This window comes from Phyllobates terribilis, unplaced genomic scaffold, assembly GCF_046119375.1.
Source record: "Phyllobates terribilis strain yellow unplaced genomic scaffold, ASM4611937v1 Scaffold_1__5_contigs__length_1240528914, whole genome shotgun sequence".
Classification (NCBI taxonomy): Eukaryota; Metazoa; Chordata; class Amphibia; order Anura; family Dendrobatidae; genus Phyllobates; species Phyllobates terribilis.
In genome coordinates this window covers 534,124,492-534,146,397 of record NW_027362761.1, presented here as the reverse complement: position 1 = coordinate 534,146,397, position 21,906 = coordinate 534,124,492, and the positions used below count along the sequence as shown (strand labels likewise).

At 45.4% G+C, this 21,906-nt stretch overlaps 1 protein-coding gene across 2 annotated transcripts in view; it reads left to right on the top strand.

Annotated features, from left to right (window-relative positions):
• Window positions 1-17,607: 17,607 nt before the first annotated feature.
• Window positions 17,608-21,906, top strand: part of CDC20B (cell division cycle 20B) — a 59,513-nt gene continuing 55,214 nt past the window's right edge. Inside the window, exons 1-2 of one of the 2 annotated variants that reach the window (XM_073680333.1) lie at window positions 17,608-17,753; window positions 17,834-17,890. In XM_073680333.1, the coding sequence (XP_073536434.1) occupies window positions 17,691-17,753; window positions 17,834-17,890 (120 nt within the window). In that variant the 5' untranslated portion in view covers window positions 17,608-17,690. The remainder of the gene's footprint in view (window positions 17,754-17,833; window positions 17,891-21,906) is intronic. The other variant, XM_073680334.1, reaches the window with a different exon arrangement.

The following is a 21,906-nucleotide window of genomic DNA, read 5'->3' as shown; positions in this document are numbered from 1 at the left end:
TCCAAATGGCAATTACTGGACTCAGATATTACATATATAAAATAAACATGCAAAGCATATATATAATGTCTGGTATACAATGTGATAAATCACATGCTGTCCATAATCAATGTGGTTACATATCATTCATTTAAGCACATACCTTGCCCATATAACCATAGTGATATCACAATAATATTCAAAATACATAACCGTCACATGGTGCACCTTCCTCATAAAAACCTGTAGTGCCAATGGTGGCGGACATTTGGATAATACATTAAATTGTCACATATAAGGACATTCAATGGGTATGCATAATATATAAGAAAGATTCCTATGCTAATGAACTGAATGGCTATATATCATTATTTTACATACATTATATTAGAACCTACAGCCATAATAGTATAATAATAATATTTTATTACCTCAGTCTTTAAGATCCAAAAAGACCCGTCACACAGTGCACCTCCCCCGACGCGCGTTTCGGCGTGAGCCTTTCTCAAGGGGTGTGCTTAAATGAATGATAAGTAACCACATTGATTATGGACAGCAAGTGATTTATCACATTGTATACCAGACATTATATATATGCTTTGCATGTTTTTTTTATATGTAATATCTTAGTCCAGTAATTGCCATTTGGAGCGCCGTAGGTGTTTTTATTTATGTGTCTGACGCACTCTATCCCAATGGATATTAATAAAGATATTTAACTTTTGCACTCATTAATGACCTGGTATCGTTTATTTTTCTGACCTTCGGGTCACCCCCCTTTTTTTTTACATGACAAATGGAGTTGGTCTCCTCTTTGCAGCTAATCCAGAAAGGTTTTGGAGTGTGTCTGTGTGAATTTTTCCCAATTCATCAAGAAGAGCATTTGTAAGCTCAGATACTTGAAAACTAAACACATTGGATGAGAGGACATGGCTGGCAATCTCTGTTTAAGTTCATCCCAAAGGTGATTGATGGGGTTGAGGTCAGGACTTTGTGTGACCAGTTAAACTCATCCACCCTTTGCTTCTATGGACCTTGCTTTGTGTACAGGGCAAAGTCATGCTGGAACAGAAAACGGCCTTCCAAAAACTGGTCCCACAAATTTGGAAGCATAAAATTATCCAAAATATCTTGGCATGCTGTAACATTAAGATTTCCCTTCACTGAAACTAAGGGACTTAGGCCAACCCCTAAAAAACAACTCCATTATTCCTCCACCAACAAACTTCACAGTTGAGACAATGCAGTCAGGAAAGCAACATTCTGCCGGCTTTTGCCAAGCCCAAACTTGGCGATTAGACTGTGACATAGAGATGATTCCTCACTCCACAGAAGACGTTTCCACTGCTCCAGAGTGCAGTGGCTACTTGCTTTTCAGCACTGCATGTTGTGGTTCCCAAACGCTTCGAATTTTGAAGAATACTACTCACAGCGAGGGATACTATGCACAGCTGATTATTGAATATTTCTGAGGGAAGAAATTTTATGAACTAATTTGTTAGAAAGTTGGCATCTTATTACAGTACCATGATCAGAGAACTCTTTAGAATATGAGTCATTCTTTCACAAATGTTTGTAAAGGCAGACAGCATGGCTTAAGTGCTATAGTTTATGGCAATGGGACTGAAGGAAAAATCTGAATTTTCCATAATGATTAAGAAGAACCCATACAGCATTTGAAACTCTTTGATGATCAGTATCCTTTCACCACTCTTCGATGAATTTAAAGTATTTGAAATAAAATGCTAATTTTAACCCATTTGGATCTGTGTTCATTCATTGATTTATGTCTTGTCCATTTGCACACATCCTCAAATATTCACCGGAACAAAATATTATCAAAAATCTCCATCATCCTGATGGCTGTAAACATCAGTTACAGAGACAAATTAACTGCTTAGAATAAGTTAACCTTTTAGCAATCCTAAATAGAAATCTAAATATACTTCCTGATGGAAAAAGGAGGTGATAACATGAAGAAAAGTTCCTGTATTACCTGGGAACACTGAAGGCTATACAAGGGGGACAAACTGACAGTAGCCAGCTCTACTATCAAGTAGGTCCAAGGAAGTGATGGGTTAAAGGGATTTTCCATTATGGATACCAGCTTGGGCGGTAGCTGGATGTAAGCTATGTACGGAGCAGAACACCACGTTGTTTAGTGGGTGCTGCTGGGTACTGCAGATCAGCTTCTATTCATTTGAACTTTATTGAATTTCAAGAATTTCTTTAGTTATGTAATGGTCTAGACTGTTATATATTATTCACACCAACTTAATGTTAACAATTGATTGCACAGAATAAACTGCGATTTCTCTGAAACCTATTCTCTCAAAACACCAAGTCATCCTATTAATCATCAGCCATGAATGGTAAAGTATTGCATGTTATACGTTTCAAGTCAAGCAATATAAAAGCCATTTTCATTTACAAACAAAAAGTCGATCTGTGAAAAATGTTAACATCTTCTGGGCATTATGCTTTTCCCCTTTGTACTGACTTTACTGCTAAACCCAACCTGTGGACGAGTAAAGACCGAAGAATAACTTTTATAAACCAAGTGATGTAACATTGAGAAGAAAAGTGAGGCCACTAAGCCCCATTTCAATCATATTGGGCAGCAGAATAAGAAGGCAAACAAAAGAGACGCACTCCTTCTAGATAGGCGAGGTGAATGTATCTATGTGTATGCTGATACTGTTAATATACAAGGAGCCCTTGTAACCTGCCTCAGCTCACTTACCTTCAAAGTGGACGCTAAAAACAAGACCTTGCAATGACTCGAAATAAATAAAGGGGTTGTTCAAGCTAAGCACCAGTTGTCTGGTGATCTTGCCCTGCAGGAAGCCAAGGAATACAGCAAGCTGAAGGTGGAGATGATGGCGTGTTTGGGAGTAACCCTGGCAGTCAGCGCGCAACGGGTGAACCTCTGGCGCTACCAACAGGACAAACTGCCCCGGTCCCAGATGTTGTACCTCTTACACCTGGTGCAAAATCCAGCACAGATGTTCCTTCAAAAACTGTGCAAATGCAAGTGTATGTAGAAGAATTGATTCTTTGATGTGTGTCACCCCAGGCCTGGATGCCACTAGCTTGTAAGGCTGTGTCTGAGAGCAGGAGGGAGGTTCTCTGGTCATGGACCATTTGCATGCAGCACCTCCTGTCCCAGGCCAGTAGGGGGAGCAGGCTGCCCATATAAAAAACTGGTACTGAGGGCAGGGTTAGAGAGACCAGGACCCACTTCTGAAGTATCCAGAAGGGTTCCCAGAAGAGAGGGACAGGTCAGCCGCAGCTGAGGAGTCCAGGAGCCAAATGAGGAACAGAGGCGACGAGAGCCGGTCCTGGCAGAGAGAAACTACATACCGGACACTGGGGTCCGAGCCTGTCAGGATTGCAAGTCCTGCAGCAGATCATCTACCTGTGAGGGATTTTAGGTCCATTGGCCTAAGAAGCCTGGAGGCTCCGCCGCACAGAGGGACCGGTACAGCACGGAGAAGCTACAGGTACATAAGGCCCGAGTCGCAAGCCATACAGGCATAGTACACGGCAAGCTCAGGGACGTGGGCTATCATATCACTAAAGGGGGAGATAGTCAGCAAGGGCAGAAAGAGAACGGTAGGCCTACCCACTCACCCTGACCAGCGGAGCTCGCCTGAATGCCCTCAGACACCCAGGTCCATTCCTACCCTGTACTCCTGTTGGGTCTATGATAAGATCAGTAAAAGACCCTGGACTGCATTATTGGACTCTGTGGGGTTACTGCTGCGCCTGCACCATCACCCCCAGCATCCTATTACACTGCCCTGAGGCTACACTCCTCCCGTGGGGAGTTGTACTATTCCCTGCTGCATTCCCAACACCAGCCTCAGCGGTCTGCCTTGCAGCGGCGGTCCTCCCTGACCGCAATCCACGGGTGGCGTAGTCGGACATTACCTACAGCACATCATAGACTACCACCGGTCTGACCACCCTGAGCCACGGGACCGGGTCGCCACTACTACTCCTAGCATTGCCCTGAAGTCCAGTCTCGAGTGCCCCACGGCCCAGGGGGCGAGTCAGCTTTGGCGTAGTCGGCAGGATTGAGACCAACCCGCCACAAACGGGTATTGCATGCCTGAAAAAGACTGTACACGTACCTGAAGAAGAGGTTTCCTGCCATCCGGAGCCGTTTCCTGCCATTTTCAGCCGTCTCCCGCCATCTTCCGTCGGTTCCCGCCATCTTCAGCAGTTTTCCCGCCATCGGACGCCATCTTCAGGACGCCGCGCGGGAAGAAGAGGGGCGTGGATGTCCAAAGCGCGCGAGACTTGAACCCCCGCCCTACGCACCGACACTGCGCAAGGTCCTGGAAGGGAGAGAGAGCGACGCTGACGTCACCAGGACGTGACGCAAGGTCCTCACATGGAGCGGCACCAGCTTAGCCGCGGCCTACAAAAGAGGATCGTCGGAAGGTAGGCCACACTTAACTAGGGGGGAGGAAGATGACGGACACGGAGGGGCCTTCTACAACCAGTGGGGCTGCAGCAGCGGTGATGCCGTTCTCTATGCCCTACATCCCCGGAGCAGCCTGGCTACCCCAATACTCAGGGGACCCCCATACCTTAACTGACTTTAGGGAAAGACTGCACAGTTTATTCAAAGTTTATCCCCTGACAGAAGAACAGAAAGTGAGCATTCTGACGGGGCAGCTCACTGGTGCAGCCCAGCGGGAAGTGAAATCATGGTCAGATGAGGAGAAAAGGACAGTAAAGGACATTCTGACCCGGCTGCGGAGTACCTTTGATACCTGTACCTCAGCAGAAATCAAAATGAGGCTCTATGGCTGTAAGCAGCGGGCCCAGGATAGTATCAGAGACTATGCCTTGAACCTGCAAGAAGCCCTGAGAGCTATCAAACAAGCTGACCCTGGTAGCGTGCAGGACTCTGATAGACTGTTGACTGACCAGTTCATAGAAGGTCTGCTGTCCAGCTCCCACAGAACCCAGCTGCGCCTCATGGCCCTACAGAACCCCGATTTGACTTTTGCGCAGTTCAAGGATCGGGCCATCCGGGTGCTCAGAGAACCCGCAGCAGGTGGCGCTGTAGCTTCCCGGCGCCCTGCCATCCCTTACCACCAATGGGCAGCACCCTACCCCGCAGACCTTCTGGGGGCTGATGCACAGGCCCTAAATCCATCCCAGTCTGCAGACCTGCACCATCAGGTTCAGGAGCTAACAAAGAGTGTGGCTGCATTAACCAGGACTGTACAGTCGTTGCAGGTGGAACCGTCAAGACCAATCGAGCTGGCTTCCAGTCCGGAAGATGTCCCGTGGCGTCGACAGAGGAGAATCCCGCCATTCAGAGGGAGGCCCGCCGACCGCTACACTGAGGATGGACAGCCGATTTGCTGCCGTTGCAGTCAGCCAGGACACATAGCAAGGTACTGTACTTTAAATGGGTCCGACCTGGGGCAGAGGGCCAACCCCCAGGAATAAGGTCATCAGGCCAGTCTAATTGGCGTGATAAGTACGTAGGAGGACGCCCGGTCTTACCTGTAGTGCTGGACGGTATCCCCATGAGTGCACTGCTGGACACCGGGTCTCAAGTGACTACCATCCCCTACGTACTTTTCAAGCGGTACTGGAGTGACGCTGACATAACCCGCTACCCAGACGATGACTTAAGCATCATTGCCAGCAATGGCCAACCCGTGCCGCAGGTGGGGCTCAGAGAGATGACCATCAAGATTGGTAAGGTGGAACTGCCGGTACAGGGAGTGATCATTGTGGACATTGACCGTCGTGAAAGTCACCCTAAAATAACTGTGGGTACTAATGTAATTGAAAACTGTCTTTCAGAAGTAATTGTGATTTTACAGCAGGTGGCGATGAATGCGAGCTCCAGCCAAAAGAGGGTCCTCCAGAAAGAGATAAGAGCCCTGATGAGACGGCAGCAGGTAGAACTGTCTGGTGGTGAGATCGGTAGCGTAAGAATGAGTGACCCATTCCCCATTTCCATGCCTCCCAAAAGTGAAATGATGATCTGGTGTCGGACTGCAATCGGGTTGAGAGGCAGAGACTACCAAGCCATGGTAGAACCCGTGTACTCAGACAGCAGGCCCACCATTTTGACAGCCCGGGGGGTGGTTGATGTCCGTCATGGGAGGGTGCCAGTTCGCATTCTCAATATTGGGGAGAGGGAGGTACACTTACCCAGGTACGCTACACTTGCCAAACTGTTCACTGTTGAGCACAAAGCTATCAGGGCCGTGGAACCGTTGCCTCCATCTCCACAGGCGGAGGGTAATGGCTCCCAGAAACAAAAGGAGGACTGGTGCCAGAAACTCCATGTGGGTGCTGACTCCACACCCCTGCACTAAAAACAAGGAGTCTACCGGGTGGTTCAAGAGTACGAGAGAATTTTTAGTAAGCACCTGCTAGACTTCGGCAGAGTAAAAGGGATAGAACACCATATCCCCACGGGGAGCCACCCACCAATAAAAGAGAGACACAGGCCTGTACCCCCTGCACATTATCAGAACGCCAAGGGAATGCTGAGAGAAATGAAAGAAGCTGGGGTCATTAGAGATAGCTGTAGCCCCTGGGCAGCTCCCTTAGTTTTGGTGAAAAAGAAAGACGGTACCATGAGAATGTGCGTGGACTATAGGTAAATCAATCGTATCACCCATAAAGATGCGTATCCGCTACCTAGGATAGAGGAGTCTTTAGCAGCTCTAAAATCAGCTAATTTCTTCTCTACTTTGGACCTTACTAGCGGGTACTGGCAGGTTCCTGTGGCAGAGGCTGACAAGGAGAAGACCGCCTTCACCACCCCGATGGGACTGAGTGAGTTTAACTGTATGCCCTTCGGGCTCTGCAACGCACCAGGGACCTTCCAGAGGCTGATGGAATGCTGTCTAGGGCACCGAAACTTCGAGACGGTCCTCCTTTACCTGGACGACGTGATCGTCTATTCGAAGACTTACGAGGACCATCTAAAGCACATGGCCGAGGTGTTCGAAGCCCTGGCAGGCTGCGGCCTGAAAGTGAAGCCTTCAAAGTGCCACCTGTTAAAACCGAAGGTCCAGTACCTAGGACATGTGGTGAGTGCAGAGGGAGTAGCCCCCGACCCCGACAAAGTTACAGCCATCAAGAGCTGGCCAAGCCCCTCTAACATCAAGGAAGTGAGGCAATTCCTCGGGTTGGTAGGCTACTACCGAAGGTTCATCCCCGGATTCACGAAGATGGCAGCCCCTATGCAGGACCTCCTGATAGGGCAATCTAAATCCAGAAGTCACAAGCCACCCTTCAAGTGTGACAAGCCGGAAGAGGAGTCCTTCCGCCAGTTGAAGATGGCCCTCACGGGGGATGAGATCCTGGCCTACCCCGATTATGGCCAGCCTTTTATCCTCCACACAGATGCCAGTAATGTGGGGCTGGGAGCCGTACTGTCACAGAACCAACAGGGCAGAGAAAGGGTGATCGCGTATGCCAGCCGGAAGCTGAGGCCCACTGAAAGAAACCCGGAGAACTACAGCTCCTTCAAGCTATAATTCTTGGCAGTGGTATGGGCCGTCACAGAACAGTTTAAGCATTACCTGGCCTCCGCAAAGTTCACCGTGTACACGGACAACAACCCGTTGACACATCTGGACAATGCAAGACTAGGTGCCCTAGAACAGCGGTGGATGGCCCGGCTATCCAATTATGACTTCACAATCAAATACTGGGCAGGCAGAACCAACGCCAACGCAGACGCCCTATCAAGAATGCCCCACCTACCTGAAGGAGAAGACGACTCGGAAAAGCTGGAGGAAGTAGAGCTCCCTGCGTTCCACCAGTATGGGGCCACTCAGCATTCTCACCGGGTAAGAGACAAAGACTTAACCACCGTCATGTTCAATCCCTTACCCCACCACGGCTGGGCTGAAACGCAAGATAGCGACCCTGCAATACGCCTGGTGAAAGACATGTTAACCCAGGAAGACGCTAGCCCTGGCCCGGACGCTCCAGAGGAAGCCAAGCAGATATGGAAGGAGAAAAGCAGGCTATTCCTCTATGAGGGTAAGCTGTGCAGAAGGCTTGTCAACCACCGGACGCACGAGCTGACCTGGCAGATATTGGTCCCAAAGCGAGATGCAGCAATGGTCCTGGAGGCCTACCATGACAGAGCGGGATACTTCGGGTGGAAGAAACTGGAGTTCCTACTGAGAGAGCGGTTCTACTGGGTCGGCATGAGAAGGGCCATCAAGAAGTGGAGCAGGGACTGCGGCCCATGTCACCTCAGAAGGAAGGACCGTACCAGCCAGCAGACACCCTTGAGGCTCATCGTCACCAGGCAGCCTCTTGAGCTGGTAGCTCTGGACCATGTGAAATTGGCTCCGAGCCGGTCGGGCTACGTCTATGCCATGATAATTGTGGACCATTACTCCTGGTTCCTGGTGGTGGTTCCTGTTAAAGACCTGACAGCCCAGACAGCGGCCAGAGCCTTCCAGCAACACTTCTGCCGTCCACATGGGTATCCGGAACAGGTCTTGACAGATCAAGGTCCAGCGTTTGAGGCTGAAGTATTCCAGGAGTTCTGCAACCTCTACGGCTGTAGGAAGATTCGGACAACGCCTTACCACCCGCAAACCAACGGGCTGTGTGAGAAAATGAACAATATCGTCATCGATCTCCTCAAGACGTTACCCCTGGAAGAACGCAGCCTGTGGCCGGAGAAGCTGCCAGACCTGATTAACTTGTACAACCATATCCCTGTGAATGCTACAAATTGCACCCCGGCTTACCTGATGCGAGCAAGACCAGGTAAACTGCCGATCGACCTGGAAATGGGAGTCCTGACACCTGAGGACACCTCCCCAGACGCGGACTGGGATACGGAACGGCAGCTACAGTACAAGAAGGTACAGGAGAGTGTGGAGAAGAGTCTGGCTCAAGCGAGAGAAAAGCAAGAGAGGCTCTTCAACCAACACGCCCCTGCTGGTCCCCTGGAACCTGGTGAGCAGGTCCTGAAGCGGAAGAGAAGGCTTCACAAGCTGGATGACCAGTGGGAGAGAGACCCGTACACAGTGCTGCAGTCCGACCATGACAACCTGAAGGTATGTGTGATTACCAAGGATGGAGGAGAAACCATTAGCACCCTCTCCAGAGACCACCTAAAACGGTGCCCCGAGCAACTACAGAGTCCAAGTGAAGATCAAGATGACCTTGAACCCGCAGAGGACAAGGAAGAGATGATCAGCTCAGTTCTCGGAGAGTTCCCCCGGACCTGGACTCAGATAAATGGCGCAATAGTGGTACCCGTCCTACACTTCCTTCAGCCTACCCAGCAGGAGCCTACAGGAGGACAGGAAGAACAAGAAGAGCAAGGGGCCCCAGAGGCGGAAGAACCCACGCCAGCAGCCCAGGAGAGTCAGCCCTCTGCTGACAGTGAGCCTGCCATGCCTGCGGTAAGCCAAAGGACCCGCAGACAGCTGCCTGCCCTGCCTGTACACCCAGCTAGTAGCTATACCCTCAATGATAGTGGGGAAAGCCAGGTTGGATCACCACCAGACAGTGGGCTACGGAGGTCAACCCGGAGCACTAAGGGTCAAATGCCAGCTCGCTGGAAGATCTAAATGTAAAATGTATATATTTAATGTCTTATGTTTGTACTCTGGTTATTAATACTGTTTTCCAGTTTTTCATAGTGACAAATGGACTAAAAGGTTACGAACTTTGAGTAACCGGGACTTCCTTGTAAATATGTTCGAAGCCTAACCAAAGGAAAGAATAAAGACTGTCAAGGACTCGGGGCAAGGACAGACCCCCACCTGGTTAAGGCTCCCGTTGTGTTGGTGAAATGGACACCCGGTCACGGATCATACTGTGACCCTCTTCTTGTGTTGGTGATATGGACACCCGGTCACAGGCCATACTGTGACCTAAAGAACTTAATATGTGGTGTTGTTTGTTGTTTTCTTCTCTGTTATGTTTATGTTATAATCTATACCCTGTATCGTGTTTCTTGTTTAGTCCCAGAGTACTAAGCTTTCCTAGGGGGGAATGTGTCACCCCAGGCCTGGATGCCACAAGCTTGTAAGGCTGTGTCTGAGAGCAGGAGGGAGGTTCTCTGGTCATGGACCATTTGCATGCAGCACCTCCTGTCCCAGGCCAGTAGGGGGAGCAGGCTGCCCCTATAAAAACTGGTACTGAGGGCAGGGTTAGAGAGACCAGGACCCACTTCTGAAGTATCCAGAAGGGTTCCCAGAAGAGAGGGACAGGTCAGTCGCAGCTGAGGAGTCCAGGAGGCAAAGGAGGAACAGAAAGCCAGGGACAGAGGCGACGAGAGCCGGTCCTGGCAGAGAGAAACTACATACCGGACACTGGGGTCCGAGCCTGTCAGGATTGCAAGTCCTGCAGCAGATCATCTACCTGCGAGGGATTTTAGGTCCCTTGGCCTAAGAAGCCTGGAGGCTCCGCCACACAGAGGGACCGGTACAGCACGGAGAAGCTACAGGTACATAAGGCCCGAGTCGTAAGCCATACAGGCGTAGTACACGGCAAGCTCAGGGACGTGGGCTATCATACCACTAAAGGGGGAGATAGTCAGCAAGGGCAGAGAGAGAACAGTAGGTCTACCCACTCACCCTCACCAGCGGAGCTCGCCTGAATGCCCTCAGACACCCAGGTCCATTCCTACCCTGTACTCCTGTTGGGTCTATGATAAGATCAGTAAAAGACCCTGGACTGCATTATTGGACTCTGTGTGGTTACTGCTGCGCCTGCACCATCACCCCCAGCATCCTATTACACTGCCCTGAGGCTACACTCCTCCCGTGGGGAGTTGTACTATTCCCTGCTGCATTCTCAACACCAACCTCAGCGGTCTGCCTTGCAGCGGCGGTCCTCCCTGACCGCAATCCACGGGTGGCGTAGTCGGACATTATCTACAGCACATCATAGACTACCACCGGTCTGACCACCCTGAGCCACGGGACCGGGTCGCCACTACTACTCCCAGCATTGCCCTTAAGTCCGGTCTCGAGTGCCCCACGGCCCAGGGGGCGAGTCAGATGCAGTTCTGAAGTCTTAGTCGCAGCAAAAGCTGATTTAATTTAGATTGGTCTTTTGTTCATTCACTTTACATTTTGTTAATTGATAATAAATAAAGTATTAAGACATATATTTATAGACGCATTTTTGGTTTGCAGCATTTTTCCAAACCTGCCTTTCGGCACGATCAACCCCCCCTCCTCTCCCTCCTTTCTCCCTATAGATATATAGTCCAAGTGGGAAGGATGAAATGGTGAAAAAATGCAATTCCTCCATTTTAACAGACTTAAAAAAAGCCTTTGTTTTATTTTTCAGAGAATTGCACATGACAAACTGAATGGTGTCATTCAAACCTACAACAAAAAAATACAGCTTTTGTACGGCTATGTTGAAAGAAAAATGAAAAAACAAACAAAAAAAAAGTTATGGCTCTTGGAAAGCGGCAAGAAAAAAACGAAAGAGCAAAAACGAACAATCGCTGGGGAGTGAAGATGTTAAAGGTTGTAAAACATGAATACTATATACATTCGGTATTGTAATAATGGTAAGCAAAATAAAATCATGTCATTTTTTTGAAAAAAAGTGAACATCCTAAAACACAATTCGAAAAAATTTCTAGATATTGTGGGCACTATTGACCATGTTAACCAAGGGGTTAAACCACTGCGAAGTTGTCTCCAAACCCAGCAATTGCAAGTGGGTGTCAGATGCATGACACAGCTAGAAACTAATCTACGTGGAAAAGACCCAGGTTTTTCCTTGTTCCGCACACTCTCACCTGACATGCTGCTAAGAGGTTAAAAAAAGCAACACTTTCTATAGATTATGAACTGAACTGAGATCATTATCAACCTTGCAGCACTGGGGTCATGGGTTCAAATCCCACCAAGGACAACATCTGCAAGGAGTTTGTATGTTCTCCCTGTGTTTGTGTGGGTTTCCTCCGGGTTCACCGATTTCCTCCCACATTCCAAAGACATACTGAACATACTGATAGGGAATTTAGATTGTGAGCCCCAATGGGGACAGTACCCATGATGTCTGCAAAGCCCTGTGGAATTAATGGCGCTATATAAGTGAGTAAAATAAATAAATAAATACCTATACATCACTACTTACAGCATACTGTTCTGTCGGTCTTGGAAATACAACTACTGCCCTCTTGTGGATATATGGAAACATAAAAATACATCTAGATTAATCGGTTGATAGAGAAAAACGATGATAGATATGAGATAGATATAGATAGAAAGATAGGTAACTATGAGAAATAGGCCTATAGACAAATAGATTGATCGATATAGATCAATTGATCAATAGAGTTTGAAGGTTATGAGATAGAAAGATAGATAGATGGACACCTACTGCAGTCTCAGTTTCATTCTCAATAGCCTATCTATTTATCTATCAATCTATCTATATATTTATCATCTATTATCTATCTATCATCTATCTATTATCTATATATCTCTATTATCTATCTATCATCTATTATCCATTTATTATCTATCAGTCATCTATTTATCTATCTATTGTATATTTGTTATCTATCTATAATTTATCTATATCTATTGTCTATCTATCAATCTATCTATATTATCTATCTACAGTATTATCTACCTCCCTATCTATCATCTATCCATATATATCTATTATATATCTGTTATCCATCTATCTACAGTTTAGAGCTTTCTCAAACCATGAAAAAAGTATAAACTATATGGCCTAAAATGTTGCAATGGGCCAAAAAAAGTTCTTCTGTGTTTATTTATTTTTTTTCTTTTACTTTTTTTGTGGATTTATCAAGTGAGGATTTTTACCTGGATCTGTGGGCTTGCACCCGTATACGGTGGATACACATTGCACCTCTGCTTTTTTCCTCATCTATCGTTCAGCGAAGCATGTAATTTGGTCTGGACACGAGGCTTTAATATAACAAAAGGACCAAATTGGTTGCGTTGGCCATATTACAGCCAAAGTTGTACCTACCCATGGTGGATCACACTGCAATACTACATGACTTGTGTCCTGTCATAGCATACTCAAATTCCCAAATTATAGAAAAGGCGAAGTCTGCTTTTGCCATAACTCCCAATTTTTAGTGTAATTCCGACTTTCACTGATGTTTCTTTTTTACTGATGTTTGGTTTATTCCCATATGAGCCGCTGCCATATATTGGGGGAAGCTATGGGATACAGAAGGGATTCCCCCAATGATCTAACCACTTCAATGTTGCTATCAATGATTGACAGTGACATCTAAGGGGTTAATCAGCAGTAACCCGGGCTCGCACTGACTGCTGCTGTCGGCGGCAGCTGCTGACTTTATCGCACATTTTCTGACGAGGACCCAGCTCTTGAGGTTGTAGCTTCTCTGCACGGTGCAGGAAAGGGTTAAGAAGGGTTATAAGGTTTTAGCATGTTTTTGGAGTGTATGTGGAAAGCAGAATTCCCGAAGGTAACCCCCCTCCCGGCACACATGAGGAAGACACACAGATGTCACATGTTACCCTTAGAGTATGTGCGGACTATCAGTATTTGCATGCAGAAATTTCTGCAGCGTTTTTGCAAGGTTCTGCACCTCTTGGCAGCAAAAACGCAGCGGAATTCCGCCCGTTTTTGATGCGTTTTTTGTGCATTTTTGCCATGAATTTTTTCCAATGCATTATATAGGAAAAAAGCAGGCAAATCCGCACAAAGAATGGACATGCTGCTTATTTAAACGCACATGAAATCCTGTCAGGAAAATTCCTGATCATGTGTACAAATCTTCCAAATTCTCATAGAAAATGCTGGAATAAGGTTTTGGCCCATTTCTGCGTGGAAAAAAAAGCACCAAAATGCACCGTGTGCATATAGCCCTAGTGTTGAAAGGCATCTGCGATGGAGAATCAGCTCTATTGATGGGAATGGGGCCATTTTGGCAGAAAGGACATGGATTTTTTGCAAATGGAGATCTATCTTTTGGGTAAGTACAATCATGGTGGGAAAAAAGTCTTCTGTGGATGTGTCACAGATTGTATCACAGGTGGATTTGCCGCCACTTCCACCCTGGTAAGTGAAAACATTTTGCAGTTCTGTAAGGTAATATATGAGACACACTCCCATTATGTCCTTAAATTTGCGGATTTTTTTGCCGCCACAAACAGTTTATCCTTTTCACGTGGGTTTTACAGCAATTCTGCAACAAAAATTAAACCTGCCGCCTCCATATGTGGCCAGAGACAACCAGTATGAGACTATTCCCAAAATGTCCCGAGAGGCTCCTGAAAAAATGTTGGACCTCTAAGACTACCAGGGGACTCGGTAAATCTCCTGGGGGCCACAGGTGTCTGTAGGAACCTGTGGGAAAGTGAGCGCTTGCTGGGGGATTCCTCTGCGTGGGCCGGGGACGCTCCATCATCTGATAAAGCCATGGCGTCCAGACGCAGACTTACCACCGGAGGGAGAGGAAAATAACTGCAGTCTATAAAAAAAAGGGCTACAAGAAAATGGCGGCCGTGCGACACGGACTTCATCTCTTAAAACTGACTGGTTTACTAATATAGCGTCAATTTATTAAAAAGAAAAAGGCTTCTGAAACAATAAACGGCCATTTTAAGATTTATACCGACTACAATGACATTTTTCACAATAAAATATTATTTGTAATTGCCCTTCACGGTTTCAAGACAACATAACTTTATTAAACTTACTAGACAACACAACTTTATTAAACTCCTCCAGCTGCACAATGTCTTGTCATGACACAATGGTTCCTGTCAGACGATAGGTCGCGACTCCAGACTCATTTCTGACAGGTAGGAAGCTGACTGCGCAGCGGCACGCATGACACACGACGGCCCCGTGTCACGTGACCCGCCAGCCTGGTCCTCGCTAGGTTAGACTCCGCCCCCCTCTCCAGGTTAGACTCCGCCCCCTCTCCTCTAGCCCTCGCGCGCGCTTCTTTGCCGCCACCGCCGCACCAAACACTACCCGGCAGTTGGCGCTGACAGTTCAACGGCCACGTGATTTTAAAGTAGTCATGGAGACGAGACGGGAAAGTTGGCGCTGACTCCGTGTCCATGGTAACCAGGAGGATTGGATGCAAAACTTGAAGAAGTACCACAGTGCACAGGAGTTGCCTAGCAACAATAATTAAATGCAGTTATGTCCTGAAATATATACCTAGCTTTCAGTGTTTGCACCTTTATGCACAAATGACACTTTTATTTCATTATTATTTTATTTGTTCTTTGCAGCAAGTCCCCAGAAGCTGATGGGTCACTAAAACTGGATGTTCTTTTTTCTTTACCAAACAGATCAGTGATTTTATTAAAAAAATAATAAATTGCATTTTATCTATTGTTTCTTGGAATCCTGAACCGTCCGGATACACGTGGCATTTTTCCTGGAATATTTTTAATCAAAATATGTTTTTCATGTGTTTTTGAATTTTCGATGCCGCAGATTTCACCCTTTGCTTTGTAAAAGAACTACACAAAAAAAGAATCGTGTCCCTATTTTCTGAGACCCCCTAACTTTTTAGTTTCTTGATGGCGCTTGTTTTTTTTTGGCATTGTTTTCTGTATTAACATTTTGAGTTGCGTGTGACGTTTGGATCGTCTTTCATTGCTTTTTCTTAGGGAGTCGAAAAAGCAATTCTGCTATTTTTGCTGTTTCGATTTTTGTTTGGTTTACACGGCTTACATTTTAGGTTAATTCATTTTGCGTTTTCATAGTATGGACATTTAAAGGGATTGTCCAGGCTTGGGGTAGAAGTTCGCTGTCAGTTTATGTGACTTACAATCTGTCAGCATGTTTTTGAGTACAGCAGACCACTATTCTGTCCGTTGAAGTCTGGAGAAACCTGACAGAACAGGTCCATGACTCCTGTGTGAACAGAACCAAACCATGGCAAATCTGCAGCTACTTTGCAGAAAGATCCACATGCGTCACCTACATACATGATTTCCTGCAGATTGCATTCTATGCATTACATTAAAATCACTATTGACATGAACTATAACATACTTAGTGCAGATATTTTGTTGTTCGGAGTCTGCACTTAAAATCAGTCCCCCCAAAAAACAAAGAAATTGTCGCATGTGGCTTTTATATCATGCTGGGGCTGCACATGTTTTGTAGCGCCATTTACATTTCAGCTTATCAATGTTGTATCTTCTGCTCCCACTTCATATAAACCATCTGTTTTAAAATATTAGTTTTGGACTTTCCTTTGGACTCTTTCATGTCATATTATGGAATATACATTATATGGGCAAAGGGAGTTTATTGAATGGACTCCGAAATTTTACAGCCGGCACCCACCTGTAACTGGAGCAATTGGAACTAGCGCCAATCATTATAGTTTAACACCTTAGATACTGTAGTCCTCTGTGACCAAAGAATGTAAGTGGTTAGACACGGGGGATGAGCCCCCTCTGTTACCCCATCACCAATCATTACCAGTAGAACGATCGCAGGGTGCCGATGGGTGGTCATAGCAGCCGGGGATGCCGGTGCATATGCCCTAATCCCATTTTTTTTTGGGGGGGGGGGGGGTGTTTGGATGTAAGCCCCGACTGACCCAACGAACAGGTGCCAGAACGCAGTGTGAAAGCACCCTAATCCATACAGCTCGCCCTACATAAAAACAAGCCCTAACATGGATCCATTGACAGAAAAATAAGTAGAGTTATAAAAGGTGGCAAAGAAAAACTAAAGTAAAAAAACCCCCCAATAACTGGTCTAACCCTGAAGGGGTTAATGCAATTTTTTCCCCCATGTGCAACGTAAAAACAAAACCAATAATACAACGGCGAAGTTGCTCTCCGTTTTTTTTTAACCCGTATTTAGGCGCGTTTTATGGTAATGTGAACGATGTCATCCAAAGAAACAACTCGTTCCGCACAAAGCAGGACTTCATGTGTTAATGGAGAAATAGAAAAGTTCTGGGTCTTGTAAGAATTGTAGGAAAAAAAGGTGAAAATGTCATCATGAAAATCATCCAGGACAGAAAGGAGGTAATAATAAAAATATTAATAATAATGCTAATAACTAATAATGTAACAACTCATTCTTGTTATTGCTTCACTAGACATATAACATCAGTGTCAGAATAATATATAAAAATCATATAATGCAATATATAATGTAATAATAATAGATGCAGTACACAGATACAGCACCGGGCACTGTACAGCACTTCATGTAATCAGCAGTCGCCTGCAGCCTATAATAACGGTTATTACACGGATAATCTCCTGGACACCTGATAATACGGTTGCCCCTGGCATGTTTGGGTAACTATGGCACCTGGGACCCGCTCCTTTCCCGCGGGTGCCGCTCGGTTATCAGTTGCCACCATCAGCCGCAGACTGGCGCTCTAGTAGCCGCGGCCGTGACACTCTGGGAAGCGCTGACTGCAGGGAATCCCTTGCAGTGACGTCATGGAGCTCCACCAATCAGATGAAAGAAGCCGCGGTTCACACCTCTTATAGGATGTTCAGACTGGAGGGATTCCCTCCCGTGACGTCACGGATGGAACGTTTCCTCTGCAGGCTCCAAACTCTTCCACCAATCAGAGAGCAGCACAGGTGATTCCCGCTCCATCCGCCGCCCGGGCTCTACCTTTATAGAGCAGAATGGTCCCATGGGAGCAGCACAGGCGGCAGAGACACCGAGGGAAGTGAGAAGCTGCAGCACATGGGGAAGCCATGGAGTGGAAGCTGGAGAGGCTGGCATCCCCCAGAATCAGGACAGATGAGCATGTGATGTGGGTAAGAGTCCTGGGGCTTTCTGATCAGGGGGGTCTGGAGATTTGGGATAAGATGCATTCATGTTATTTGTGATTTCTTAGGAAAATATCATGAAGACTCTTGGGAAAAACTTCAGAAGGGGCAAGAAAAGATATAAGGTCAGTGCAGAGGAGCAGGGCAGTCACCTGTGAAGATAATGGGGTGATGTCATACAGTGTACTGCCTTCTTGTCTCATCAGCTCACCGGACTGTCACATAGGCAGGGTCACCGGTCATATGGCCAACCACATAGAACTTTTGTCATTCCCTAAAAATGTCTCTAATTAGGTATCTTGCACCGATCCTGAGTTCCAGCCGGTATTATTCTTCAGAGCTGCATTCACACTATGGAGAAGCCGACCATTAGGCCTCTCAGGAGCAATCGTTTTCACACTTTCACTGAGGTGACATTATTTTGAGCTACATATAAATTGCTCGGTAATTTATATAATTATTTTAATTGCGAAAAGTTTTTGGTTTAGTGTTTTTCTTCTATATATTTTTTTTACTGTTCCCATTTCACACCAAATAACGATTGAATCAATTCTCCAGGTTATTACTGTCGTGCGGACACTTAACGTATGTAGGGTTTTTTCTGTTATATGTATGTATCGAAATGTATTTTATAAGAAATAATTATATATATTTTTTTCTTGAGTTGCTTTTTTTTCAACGTTATTTATACATATATACATATATATTATGGGGTACATATATTTTTCCCTTTATTGTTCCTTTTTTCCACTGTAACTCGGGCATCCATTGCAGCCCCAGTGACAGGGGGAAACAGCCCCTAAAGTGACACAATTTCTGGGGATTTGTATTTATATATTATTATTATTTTATCATATGTTCTTATTATATATTAATTTGCTTTAATTTTCGTTCTGTCACCTACGGTTTAAAGCAGGCACATTTGGCTGTGTTTTATTATTATTTATTTTTAGAGCACCATTGATTCCATGGTACTGTACATATTGCATTTTTTGCTGCAGTTTTCCAAAATTGGAGCAAGAAAAAAAACAAACATTACAGTTGAAGCAGCCTTACATTAATCTGATATACTGAAGGAAAAACAAACTGCCCCCCTGCATAATCGGAGCTTGCTCAAGCCTCTGTTCACATCTACATTTGTAATTTTTGGTCTTCTCCAGAATAACAAAATTGATATTTCATATGATGGACAACAACCGCACCCTATTGACTATAATATGGCCTGTTTTTTTTTTTTTTGTCACATTGTCCATCTATATACTGAAAAAAAAAATAGTGTCTTTTAACAAGTAAATATGCTGAAATCTTCAATGGAGGAGCCTCCAACGTAGAAGTGAACTCAGCCTTAGTTGTTTATTGACAACTGTTCCAATAACAAGCGACAGAATTGTGAATGCAGCTCTGAAGTGTACAACATGCAGCAGCTCAGGATCAGTGCAGGATAGATAATGTGATGTTCGTACAAAGTTATTGAACTTTTAGATGTAAATGACACCTATACACTGGCTGTGCCTTGGTGTTCCCAGAAAAGACAGATAAGGAGCCCAGCTGAAACCTCACCTATAAGAACTGTGCACATATTACTATGACATGTCAGACCTTTTTTTAAAGTGACAGTGTCCCTTTTATTGATTGTGTTGCTTAGTCTGTACAGACAGTTGTGCTGTGGTTGGGGCTAATGTGGCATCCCATCCTTAGTATCTGGGTATAATATTACATTTTAGGTTAGCAGATCATCCTGAACAGTTAATTTTCTGCCAGTGGGCTCATTCATCATTGCGCTCCAGAATCACTCACCAGCGTGCCAGCCGTCAGCACATATATCTCCTCCCTTGATGCGTCTGTGTGGATAGGAATACATTATAGTAATAAAACGATAGTTAAATCTCTCTGAGTTGTGGAAACTCATCTGATGATCAATGATTTGTGCAGTTAGGTCTATGAGATGGACCAGTGAGGCAGTGCATTGCTAGCTGGCTGTTGTGATCTGATAACACAGCTGCTAGATGCCCTCCACACTGTTGTGTCTGAGAATCTCCTTTGAAAGGCCAAGTTCGCCATCTAGTGGAATATTTTGTAACTGCATGATTATCCATTTCTCAGCTGTAGAGACAATTCCCAATTAAGTGATGAAATCAATATCCCTGGGTCCTATCGATATACCTGTTTCGGGTAGGCAGTGTATTTTTAGCTGGCTGCTTGTCATAGTATTCAGCAGTCGCTAATACCCTGCCACCAGCAACAGGGAAAATAGATGGCTTTCATTGCTTAGTGCGTTGGGAGAATACATTGTGTGTGGAAGGAAGGCAGTGTAATGTTAGCTGGTCTGATGCTAAATACACCGGTTAACTTGCATCTGCCCCCTTTCTGCATGCCCGCTCACCTAGAGAACATCATGGCCAACAATTATCAAACACTAACGCCAAAACCTCACTATCAGTATTCGGTCAGTATTTGGTCAGTATTCGGTCAGTATTTTTTCTCAGGAGTGGGAGCCAAAACCAGGTGAGGAACAATCAGAGAAAAGGTATAATAGAAACAAGTCACCAATTCTGCATTTATCACCCACTTCTGGTTTTGTGTCCCACCTCTGAGAAAAAATACTGACCGAATACTGATAGTGGGGCTGTGGCCTTATACTCACCTCTGGTGCCACGCCTCTCCAGCGGTGTCAGCACTGACTCTCCGAAGGATCGCGTGACATTACGTCACTAAATCCCTGCAGCCAATCAGCCCCGGCTTCATTCGCCTTTCTTTGGACCAATCACACATCTGGAAGAAGTAAGCGAGCAGCCGCAGCTCTCACTTCCTACCGATGTCAATTATGTCAGTAGGAGAGGAGAATGACGCCAGTGCTGATTGGCCACAGAGATCGCATGACATAATGTCACGTGATCCTTGGGAGAGCCAGTGCCTACACTGCTGGAACGGCACAGACACCGGAGGTGAGCTTAAGTGTTATTGATGGCAATTCAGAAGTGGTTGTCCGAGTAGTGGAACAAGCCCTTTAATGTTACATTTTGCTCAAATTTCAACCTTTTATGCAGGTAAAAAATGGTTGCAGCATAAGTATGTTTATTTAAGACAGCTATGAGCCATCTAGAACCTGCTACTTTTTTGTGACTTTTATGTAGAAATGCATTCTTAAACGTGTCGTACTTTAGAGCAAAAAGTTAACCATGCATCCCTTTCTCATCATTTTTAAGATTTGTCTCAGGTACTAAAAATGGTGTAATAATAAATGGGGTAAAGCATTGATAATCTTTATGTAGGCATTTACAGCAAGAAATTGTCTCAATTTGCTCAAAAATACAAAAAAATATCACAGGGATACATGTTCTCCCATATGGTATAATAAAGAATGATTAATTCTTTGTGCACACAAGATGCTCATTTCTGATTAGAGTATACTACGTTAATGGTTTATATGAGGACTATCGGCTCTGGTTCTCCCTCAATAACATAAAGAGGCTCCAGCTTTAGCTTAAAGAGGTTTTCTAGTTTTGGAAAACTCCTGCTGCAGTTTTTTTTAAGCTTCACCTACCCTCCCCAGGTCCAGGGCTGAGTGTCCGTGCACTGCTCCCAGTGTTTCTTATTTTCGACGTGATGTCTGTGCTGCAGATAATAAGAGGCACTGGGAGCAGCAGTGGAGACTCAGTGCTGAACCCGGGGAGAGTGAGTACAGCTCAGTCTGTTTTTTTTATTTTTATTTTTTAAATAAACTACAGCCAGGGAACAGGAATTTTCCAAAACTAGAAAACCCCTTTAAGTGATGTTTCCTTTTTCTAATAGACTTTGTTCAACCTTGCAAACAGCCCTGGTTAAAGATATCTTTGCTTTGTGTTTACAGCTCCAAGGCAGAGCTATGGATCTCCTTGTGAACACATGCGTTGTCTGATCCTGCAGTCGGGCTCCTTCCATCTATGCCAGGACACAGATAGGGGCGAGTATGACCGCAGGATCAGACCACATAAGGTGTGTTTGCACCCTTATAGATTATATTTTTTATTATTGGTAATCATAAACAATTGAAACAATAAAGTAGAGTGGAAACAGTATTTGTGCAAGGCTAGAAGCCACATAATAGCCTGCCGATAGTCAAGGGGACTAACTCCAAAAACACAACATAAATCCTATAAAA